We start from the raw sequence: 10,959 nt of genomic DNA on the forward strand, positions 1-10,959 counted from the left end.
AAGACTTTAGTGAAAAGATATCACACTATCATGTGTATTGTCCTACATAGAGTCTCTCTCTAATATAGTGGTAGTGCACTTCAATATGCTTGATCCTGGCATGAAAGATAGAATTATTTGCTTCTACCATTGCTCTTTAACTATCAGTGAGAATTGGAGTAAGGGTATCTGGTTACTTCTGGCTTATTAGCGAGGAGATGCATGAATTGCCAAGAAAGAAGTAGTTTCCAAATGTGGACGATCATGTATCATAATCACCTTCCTAGTAGGAATCACTAAAAGTTTACATTTCTAACTCCTTGCCATAGAACAATCCAAGGTCTTGAGTGCCTTGCAAGTATCAAAAGATATGTTTGATTGCATGCAAAACAACAAATGCTTAGTGCCTGGGTGATGCATGAACTTTGAAAGCTATAACACACCCAACTAAATGTCTAGCCATGAGTTGCACAAATATATAAGGCATCCAACAGATCATAAGTGGTTATGTTGAATGGTTCTCCAAGATCCTATAGATTGAGCTTTACACTAGGTTCCATTGGTATAGAGATTACTTTGTAACTTTCCATATTAAACCTTTTAAGTAGTGCCTTAATGTACTTGGACTGCTTAATTACTAGTGCCTTACACTAGGTTCCAATTGGTATAGATTGAGCTTTACACTAGGTTCCATTGGTATAGAGATTACTTTGTAATTTTCCATATTAAACCTTTTGAGTAGTGCCTTGATGTACTTGGACTGCTTAATGACTATACCATAATCTTGTTGCTATATAAATTCAATACACAAATAGTGGTGCAAAAGACCAAGATCTGATATCTCAAAATTTGAGACAAGTTCAAGCTTAGAAGCTGTAATCAAATCCTCATAGGTGCCAATCAATAGCATGTCATCAACATAGAGAATGATAACAAGTAAATCTTGCTTTTTCTTTTTTATGTTTAAAGTTCTTTCTATAGGACTATTTTGAAATCCTTGTCCAGTCAAACATGCATGAATCTTCTGGTACCAAGCCATGGGGGTGTATTTCAAACCATATAAAGCTTTCTTAAGCTTGCATACCTTCTATTCTTGATCGGATTGGGTACATCCAGCTGGTTGACTCGCATAAAATTCTTCTTGTAAATCACCATTCAAGAATGGTGTGTTGATGTCCAATTGGTACACTTTCTGTCCGTGCGTGGGCTACCAAAGCAATAACAAATCTGATAGTGGTACCCTTTTTGTATGTGGTGGGCTCCCAAAGCAATAGCAAATTTGATAGTGGTCATACGAGAAGTGGGGGGAATTTTTTCATCATAATCAATCCCTTTCTGCTAGGCGTAACCTTTTGCAAAATAAGTCTGACCTTGAACCTATCCACCGATCCATTAGCCTTTCTATTGACTTTGTAAACCCACTTAGTACCAATGGATTTCTTACCAAAAGGTAGATCCACTAAATCCCAAGTAATATTTTTCTTAATGGCTTGATTTCATCTTGCATGGCTTTAACCCAAGAGTCTCTTCAAAGGACTCAAATTCATCTACATTATATAAAGAACTAAGAAATGAAAACTTAGCAATATCTGTTGAAGAAATTGTTTAGCATTGGATATGGTTCTAGGAGCAAACAATTTGCTATCCTACAAGGTGCTTCTATAGCCCATTTACGAGCCGTAAGCCTAGACTCCCATATCTCCCACCTGATCCAAAGTTGATGCATCGGTTTCTTGAGCATTCCCCCATTCCAAAAAACGAGGATCATGAGGCAAAATTTGTTGAGTATCCACAAACACTGGCATTAGTTAACAAACCATCAAACATGTCCGGGGAATTGGCATAGGTATGTTTAGTGAATTCCATCATAGGATATACATAATCCTTAGTGAAAAGGATGTCCTTACTGACAATAATCTTCTTGGTGAGAGGATTGTAAAGACGATAATCTTTTCTTTCTGCACTATAGCGAATAAAAATGTATTTCACTGCCTTGCCACCATCAAGCTTAGTCCTGCTTTGCGCTGGCACATGGGCATATGCCAAACAGCTAAAAAACACGCATGTATTCAACCTTAGGTTTTCTATTGAACCAAGCTCTGTAAGGCGATTTATTGTCTTCAAATCTTTAATGGGGCACCTTTTCAACATATAGGTAGCATAAAGAACTATTTCTGTTCAAAAACTTTACTAACCTTCAACTATGCATCTCCATGAGAGTTGTGTTTCTTCTCTCAATAACACCATTTTGTTGTGGTGTATAAGGAGTTGTGCATTGATGCTTAATGCCTTTTGTGCTAAAAGGTCTTTGAAATCATTAGACAAATATTCCCCCCCCTCTATCTGTATGGAGGGTTTGTACTTTCAAGCCAGTTACGATAGATACTAACCACTTTGCAATGGGATTATTCAAACATAATCCCGTGCCTCGTGACGGAACACAAGTAGGGATTTATGGGGGGTTCGTACTTTTAAGCCAGTTATGGTAGATATCAACCACTTTGCAATGGGATTATTCATACATAATCTCATGCTACGTGAGGGAACGCAAGTAGGGATTTACAATCCACCAACTAGAATTAGACCCTCACATTCACACACAACAATCAATGTAGAAGAGGGACTCCCTATAAATCACACACCCCAGTCTAGAGTTGTGTGGTTCACCCAAGAACCTGAAACAATCATGATAAGATAACCTTCACCAGTTCTTGTTGAGCCCTCTACAAGTAGAGTGGCTAAAGAGCTTGATTCAAATTATGAGAACGACGGACCTCGAAGCCAATGAATGGCGCACACATCTAGACATTGAGCATAGAGCAAGAGTGGCAAGGAAGTGTAAAAAATGAGAAAATACCTTTGATTTTCCTTTTATGGGGTAAGACAAGTCAAATTTGTTGTAATCATTAATGAATATCACAAAATAAATATTTCCTCCCAAAGTCCATGCTAGATGGACTTTGGGATCATTAATGAATATCACAAAATAAAGATTTCCTCCCAAAGTCCATGCTAGATGGATACTTGCTTCAATAGGTTTCATTGTTGGTTTCCCATCATAAAGGTTATCTATTTTTGCCTCTATCTAGGCATAGGGAGCCCTTCCTTCACCCCATTGGTAAAGGCACATTCCAATGTGAAAACCAAGTGACAATGCGATAGACTAGCTAGTGCACTCACATCAGAGGGAGTTGCATTGTGGCTCTAAAGGCAAGGCCCAACAACACATGATTTGGTAAGGCTAAGGTAATCTCTTGACTTGAACATATTTGGCACTCTTGTCGGGGCTAGCCTAGGGCTTAACTCCACTCATCTCCTTATTCCAAGCTATTGGGGCCACTCAATCTTGCCCAATGTTGATTAGGAGGTCACACTCCAAAAAACATATGATTTTGGAGTCTCATATGTGTAGTTTTTTTTAAAATTTGATTTGAAGTTTCTTGCATTAGGGAATCCTATTTTCATATCTTGGAACGTAAAACTATGATTTCATTAGACTTTTGCATGATTTTGAAGCCCATAAGACTTTGATCTCATTGTATAAAGCTAAGGAATAGCTTACAATTGTGATCATTTTAAGTGGAATCCACTTTGAGAACAAAAACATTAAGCTCTATTAGGTGTGATAGTAATTTTTGTTCATGTATTTCATAATTTTTCATGCATTGTTTGAATTGGTAGCTTAGAAGCTTAGAATCATGCAAAACCAACAAAAAAAAACGGATAACATTTAATTACTTGCCTAACCATTATTAACTAAAAACTTACATAACCATCATTAACTAAAAAACTTGCATAACCATCATTAACTAAGATTAAATCCTTAATCATCTCACATCAAGTCCAAAAAACTTCAAATCCAAAAATCATGTCTAATTTGAGCTCTCATAATGTTAGGAGATATGAGACCACAGTCCAACAAAAAAAAAGACGTGAGTCAAACATGTGAGTCAACATACGTGAGCTTGTAGACATGAGCTGTGAGCCTAGAGACGTGAGCCGTGAGTCTAAACACATCGAGTCAACAGGATGTGAATCAAACAAATGAGAGTCTAGAGGTATATTTAATTGTACCAATTAATGATTACTACCTTAAAGACTTGTAAAGACATACCTACTCATGTCCTTTGAGGATTGCCCTGTCATACAATCTATATTAGCTATAAATTTTAAGGATAGTTCTTATCCTTTGTAATTAGAATTAAATACCTAATAATAATTATATTTCATTTATACACCAATCCTGGCATAAGCATAGTTCATAAAATTATGTCTTAGGTAGACCTATTTCATAAAAAGAAAATATGTAAGCCTAGTGTTAAATTTGCAGCAATGTGATGAGCTATGGTGGATCAAATGCTAGAATCAACATCACTAACAAAGATATTAGACGATAATTACGACGTGATTAGTGAGCAATTAATTGATAAGTTAATGTAGGCATGGATAATCAAAAACCAACAAATTCTCATTAGGCCAATGCCTCAATTTATAGGGTTTACATCCAAGCATCTAATCCCACTGATTTCTCCTTGATTCACTCCACCTCGTTTACTTGATTCTCTCCACCTCTCCCAGAATATCTCCACACCTTCTAAATCTCCTCATGCTACCCTTTATTCTCTCCCAGTAGATACTTCTCACCTTTTCACAAGTTCTCTCACATTTACAGATTCTCTTTTACAGCCTCTTGCTAAGGGCTTGTTCCCGCACACACCCTATTCACTTGTATAGTTCAACACCTCCCCTCAAGTGAATACTCCTAGCACACCTGGACCCTATACCAAGTTTCCCTCTTACTTGATAGTCCGCGACCAGTGCCTAGCACACCTCCCCTCAAGTGAATAATCCTAGCACACGTGGACCCTATACCAAGTTTCCTTCTTACTTGAAAGTTCGCGACGACCAGTGCCTCAAGTCCCTAAACTCATAGTCCTTGACACTCTCTCTCTCTCTATGTGTCCAAGACTACTACAAGTGCCCGCGACCTTGACTAAAGTGCTCACACATACATATACCACATGGCCTACATCATCGATGGCTCAGAGGTGGTTTTACTCTGTTGGGGCAGGTTACATTGGGTTGTGGGTTTTCTCTCTCTCTCTCTCTCTCTCTCTCTCTCTCTCTCTCTCTCTCTCTCTCTCTCTGTGCGATTTTCACATGGCTCCTCACTTCTTGGAGCCTCACATCTTCTCTTGTCTTCAGTCTTCTTATTGTGTGGCAGCTTCTCTTCATGCGTCCATGTCTTCCTTCAATGCTTCGTCTAGCTCTTCTTCTCGGTGTTGATCTTCCTCTTGGAAAGAGATGTTCTTCTTCTCGGTGTTGATCTTCCTCTTGGAAAGAGATGTTCTTCTTCTTTCATGGGCTGGGGCCATGAGCTTAACCGTCAATTCTTGCTCCATGTGAGCAACATGTTTTAATATATTGTTGACAGTTCTTTTGGGCTTTTGATGTTTATCTTGTGTCATTATGCAATGCAAACCCAAATCTATGCGGGAGGTCTTGCCTTATTCTGGACAAGGGTAGTGTCTAATCTCATTTTTACAATGATGTAATGTGCCCAATACATAATGCATATAGCATTCATTCTTATGCACATTCCCAAATGCAACTCTGGCTGTGAATAACTTGAATTTGTGTGTGGGTTAAATGCAAGATGATAATTACCACAAATTTATCAGCATAATTTTACCAGAAATTACATTAAACCAAGGGTAACAAATCTATACGGAATGGTTGGAGTGTCAAACCATCTCCGAATTGCAATATGAAGTTATAGGGATCTGTATCAAATACCTAATGGTTAATTTGAACCCTCAATCGTACCAAAAAATAGTGATTAGTACTAATTTTACTGATTAGCAAATTAATCCTCTATTTTATAAGCAAAAAACAGAGTATGCGGGGAGTCCAGATCTGAGCCCTTAGAGTTCAGATGAGCTCAAATCCTTTCAAGTCCAGATCTGAGCCCTTAGAGTTCAGATGAGCTCAAATCCTTTCAAGGCCATCAATAGCAATAAGTCTAGTAGAGGATTGAGCCAAGAAACACAAGATTTGACCAAACATTGAATGCTTAATCTCTGTTTTACCAAAGTCACCTGCAGATTTGATGAAGAGCTTGGATCTCACTGTAGACTTGATCAAATCAAAATCTGTCTTCACCAACTTATAGAGCACCTGTGAAAACCCCTAGGGCCAAGAGGAATTAGACCCATTGCATCTGGAGCAGCAGAGATATCATTTTTCCTTCAGAAAACAGGCGCCTGTAAAATCGCGTAGAACTGCTGCGTGCGTCGGCAGTTTGAGCTTTTGTTTGAATGGGCTAGAGCACAAGGGTTATAGCTATGCTTGGCTAAAGTGATTTGGGCTAATTTGATGTATGAAGGGAGAAAAAGCTCCTCCACCAACTGGGGGTACATAGGCTAATTGAAAAAAGAGGTAAAAACTTAATTATCTACTAATCCTAATTAGCTAAGTGATTAGCAAGATAATGGGCTCATAAATTGATGGATTCTAGGCTAGGCTCTGATACCATGTTAAATTTGCAACAATGTGATGAGCTATGGTGGATCAAATGCTAGAATCAGCATCATTAACAAAGAGATTAGACGATAATTAAGATGTGATTAGTGAGCAATTAACTGATAGCTTAATGTAGGCATGAATAATAAAAAACCAACAAATTCTCATTAGGCCAATGCCTCAATTTATAGGGTTTACATCCAAGTATCTAATCCCACTGATTTCTCCTTGATTCACTCCACCTCTTTTGCATGCTACCCTTTATTCTCTCCCAGTAAATACTTCTCACCTTTTCATAGGTTCTCTCACATTTACAGATTCTCTGTTCCCGCACACACCCTATTCACTTGTATATTTCAACACCTAGTTCATACAAAAAAGATGTGAACCTATAGATGTGAAACCTATGGACATGAACCTACATATGTGAGCTTGGATACATGAACTTACAGAAGACTTGAGCCTAGAGACGTGAGTCTGCAAACGTGAGTCTCAACACATGAATCTAGAGGCATGATCCTAGAGATATGAGTCTAGCAAAAAACCTTGCTGTGGGAATCCGAGTGAGGGCATGTGTAAGAATGAGGTGGGTGGAAATCCAAGGAAAGGGAGATGGGTTTGTCATAAGCCTTAAAGAGGGGTGTTAACCTTTGGCATATGCTCACCTAAGAATTTTTTATTAAAAAAAAACTATACATCCCCCAAACATCACTTTAGTTGAGTTGAATCTCAATTTTCTTACCTCCTTGTATATTTATATATGTTAGATATAATATCGAGGCTCCGTTGTCTTCATCTCTAGCAAATCAATGTGCTTCTCTAACACTCCAAGAGATGGGAGGAAGTGCAAAACTAAACCCTCAAGTAGGGACATACACAATTTGTCACACACATGAACCTACTTCTTCTCCCGACAAAATTGAGGACGAGCATCTGAATTTCCAATAACCTCTAACTAAGCGGCACAATACGTGGAAAAAAACTTGGTACTAGGTGTACATGCTAGTGGAGATCAACAATATTTTGAGGTTGGCAAACCCTCCATTAGAGTGGAAAAAATCAAACAAGAGCTATATATTCCATGGTGGATGTGGAGAATTTGCTAAGATCTCCAAAATTCCTAACAAAAATAGCTCAACGGCATGCACAACTAGAAGAAGAGACTTTAAAGGAAGGGAAAGACCAATCCAAGGTATTCCTCTAGCAACCGATGTACCCTAAGAAACTGTCATTGTAATGGTACCACAGACAATTGTAAGACCTATCCTAGGAAGAGGAGGAAGGGGACAAGTGATACACGAACCATGTTATTTAAACCCCTATTTTGACCATGGAAGATCAACTCCTAGAAACCATGCACGCCTTGCAAATGAGGTCAATAATGCATCATGGTGTTGTTCCACCTAGCTATCATTATGTTGTGCCACCAGGGGTTGCACCTCTAATAATACTCCCCGCAGAGACAACACCTAATGATCTTTTGGGAATGGCGGGAGAAGTATGAAGAGGCTAGTTGTCAAACTTGCAAAAGCAAGATATTTGACCAAATTTACAAGTGATGTGGTTACCCGATCCAACATTTGGAAACATTTGAGAAAATTTGTGAGACCCATGGGAATCTTAACAACCTTACCAAGGTTGGTGCATTAGTCTAACCTTAGATGGAAGAGCTGGACAGTGGTATCGTGGTCTAAATCTCACTCCAAGCAATATTGCTCGTTCTTTTAGAGATGTGAACTTCTCAAGGGATCAACGTGGATGCAATTGGTGGTTACTCTTTTGTGTGTAGATTCAAACTTATGGATACCAAATTCTACAAAATCACCTGTTTTCTCCCAAGTGATACATACCCAACTTACGCTAGTTCTAGACAGCCCCCATTGTTCCCTAATTCAAAGAAAAGTACTAACACGTAGGTATTCTAAGAGTAAAGGTTTGAAAATTGAGACGTGTTAGTAAAAACCTTGAAAAATCCTGAATTTTCCAGATGAGGGGATTCAAGAATTGGAAAGAAAAGTTTGTGCCCTTCCAGCAATAACCGTAGATGACGCAGGTGAGCTGACATTTCTTTTGATAGGCAACACTTTTGTTGTTCTGTAAACATACATTTTCACTCTTATGTGAAAACCAACGTCCCTTTTGCTGTGACCTCCACTCCTCCTGTACTTCCAGAAACACAGAGAGACAGAAATGAGGAACCTTGATTTGCAATTTCACACCCCTGTAAGCGACCGTATGAACCCACTCCTGTGAACTCACACGTCTGCAAGTCTATCCCTCATCATTGCGAGGAGAAACGAGAGAGAGAGAGAGAGAGAGTTATTGAGGAAGAGATACATAGAGCACCTTCTCTTGCAGTGCGAGGAGAAACGAGAGAGAGAGAGAGAGAGAGTTATTGAGGAAGAGATACATAGAGCACCTTCTCTTGCGGTGCGCACACTAGCACCCACAGCCCAAAATACACATCTGCAGCGAGGTCTCTAAAGAGGGATTATAAGACCTTCAAGGCACCCAAAATACACACATGGAGCAAGGTCTCTAAAGAGTGGTTATAAGACCTTCAATAGGACATAAGCAAGGCAACAATAATCTAGCCAAGAAGGAAATTTTCTTTAAAATCATCTCGGAACGACTAGAAATGAGAAATCCATGTTGAATTAATATATTGTTGCCGTTGCCAACGGCCACCGGTCTTTCATCGAGTTACGGTACAATAACCAGATAGTTGGGGGGGCTACCAATATGCGAAACCTATACAACACTGATGGCCTTTCCTGCACTTTGATTAATTTGTTTGGTGCAGAAAGATGGGTTGGCATGGAACGCAGAGTGCTCTGATAACTTAAAAGATAGCGGAGGAGCTGGTGAAGGGAAGGTGCCTAGGCTCAACTCTGAGATTCCATTCCAAACATCCATCTTGACGGGAGTGGTGGGGACGATAGGAGTGGGCCGAACTATGTTGTTGCAATTGGATGATGCCGGCGCCAACCCTGCCCAACCACCAGCAGGGACCAGGAGGGCGTATGCTGCAGGAGGACCATAAAGGCCTTGCAGCAAACACTCTAATCCTGCACTCATTTGTGGGGGCTCCCTTGCAGCCTCCAAGGAGTGCTCACAGCTTGGGTCTTGAAGTAGCTGCATCAGCTTCTCTTTGGCAGAGCGGGAGGGCGGCAATGGTGGCAGTTGAGGTTCGGCCACACCATCACTCTGGTCTGCAATGGATCCCTGTTTCAACGCCACATCCTTATATTTGATTACTAGAAGAGCAGAAAGCTTGCCAGAACCAAAGGAAGGGCCATATAATACTCACAGCTTCAGACGTTATATCAAAGAGGCTGGACCTCCTCTTCCGCCTCGTCAAGGTGGTTTGCCTGATAAAGTACTTCTGCGCATGGCTGGCCACTTGAGTGGGGGTTCTGGTGGTGACATAGCCTCGAGAGATGCCCTTCCAATCGCCTTTGCCCAGCTTCTGCAAGCCCAACAAGAACATCCTATGCTCTTCTTCAGTCCAAGGGGTACCTGAAAACATTACAAGTTTTGCTTAAAGAGACATGAGCAAGATGTGAGAATCGAGTGAGCGGGCATACCCTTCTTTCGATCCCTTGAGCTGCCGTTGCTGTTCTGCACCATGCCATCTGAAGCGTAACCACCCTGCGAGCAGGAGCAGCTAGAAGGATTATGCTCCTGCTGCTGCCGCTGCCGGTGGTGGGTAGTGGCCGGAGGTAAACTATCCATGTGGGATAGGTTGCCTACGCTCCAGCTCTTGCACAGGTGCTGCTTCTTCGTCTTCTCCCCTGCGGCGCCCAAGTCTGGATTGCCTTGGTTTCTGCTGCTGCTGCTATGTGCACACGCTTGAGAGTCGTGCCCGACGTCCGTTGTGGTCACCAAAGCAGCACTCTTCCACTTTCGGGTCATGCTTAGCTCGGGATTCGGGAAGAATGCAATCCCACGCACTCAGATCGTGCGAAACAAAGTGCAACAAAATTATGACCCTAATAATAAAGAATCGAAGAAATTAACTACCTACTCTACTTAGCAATCAGAGAGATGAGAGGGGTACACCGTGCTGCTGGCACTGCTGTGGTGATGGCGGGTGAACCCACTCTCACACCCACCCCCACGCACGCCACGGCCTTTCTTCTCAGACAGTTAGTCCCTCACCAGAGCATGTGGGCAGGCAGGAATAAGTTATAACCATTTTTCAAACGTGCGCCGCCCTAAACTAGCCGCCGCCCACGTTCTTTGAGTCGTGACTCTTTGACCCTGGTGGAAGTAGTCTTCCCAAACAAATAATAAGGGTGGTTTCACAACTGTTCGGCACCCGAGGCGATGTGGCGGGCCTTGGGCGGGCATCATGGGGCTTGACCAAAGTGCGTCCGTCAAGGCCCTGTCACACTTGGAAGTTGGGCACTCGGACTCGGGCTTCAACAAATTGGAGGCAGCGTGCAGAGCGCAAGC

The 10,959-nt window shown here is 41.1% G+C and overlaps 1 protein-coding gene across 1 annotated transcript; it reads right to left on the bottom strand.

Moving 5' to 3' along the window:
* Positions 1–9,134: 9,134 nt before the first annotated feature.
* LOC147638760 (transcription factor MYBS3-like) lies at positions 9,135–10,658 on the bottom strand. The gene is made up of 3 exons (XM_086798734.1): positions 10,089–10,658; positions 9,812–10,020; positions 9,135–9,726 (listed from the first exon to the last, which is right to left on the bottom strand). Exons 1-3 carry the CDS (start codon positions 10,414–10,416, stop codon positions 9,253–9,255), a joined length of 1,011 nt encoding a protein of 336 aa, XP_086654860.1. The 5' UTR covers positions 10,417–10,658; the 3' UTR covers positions 9,135–9,252.
* Positions 10,659–10,959: the final 301 nt, after the last annotated feature.

This window comes from Cibotium barometz, chromosome 5 (assembly GCF_041138505.1).
Source record: "Cibotium barometz isolate CiBa-2024 chromosome 5, ASM4113850v1, whole genome shotgun sequence".
NCBI lineage: Eukaryota > Viridiplantae > Streptophyta > Polypodiopsida > Cyatheales > Cibotiaceae > Cibotium > Cibotium barometz.

Coding starts and splice junctions, on each gene's coding strand:
- LOC147638760 (XM_086798734.1), bottom strand. CDS start 10,416: ATGACCCGAAAGTGGAAGAGTGCTGCTTTGGTGACCACAACGGACGTC. Junction 10,021..10,088: donor CTCAAGGGATCGAAAGAAGG/GTATGCCCGCTC, acceptor TAATGTTTTCAG/GTACCCCTTGGACTGAAGAA. Junction 9,727..9,811: donor TTGATATAACGTCTGAAGCT/GTGAGTATTATA, acceptor GCGTTGAAACAG/GGATCCATTGCAGACCAGAG.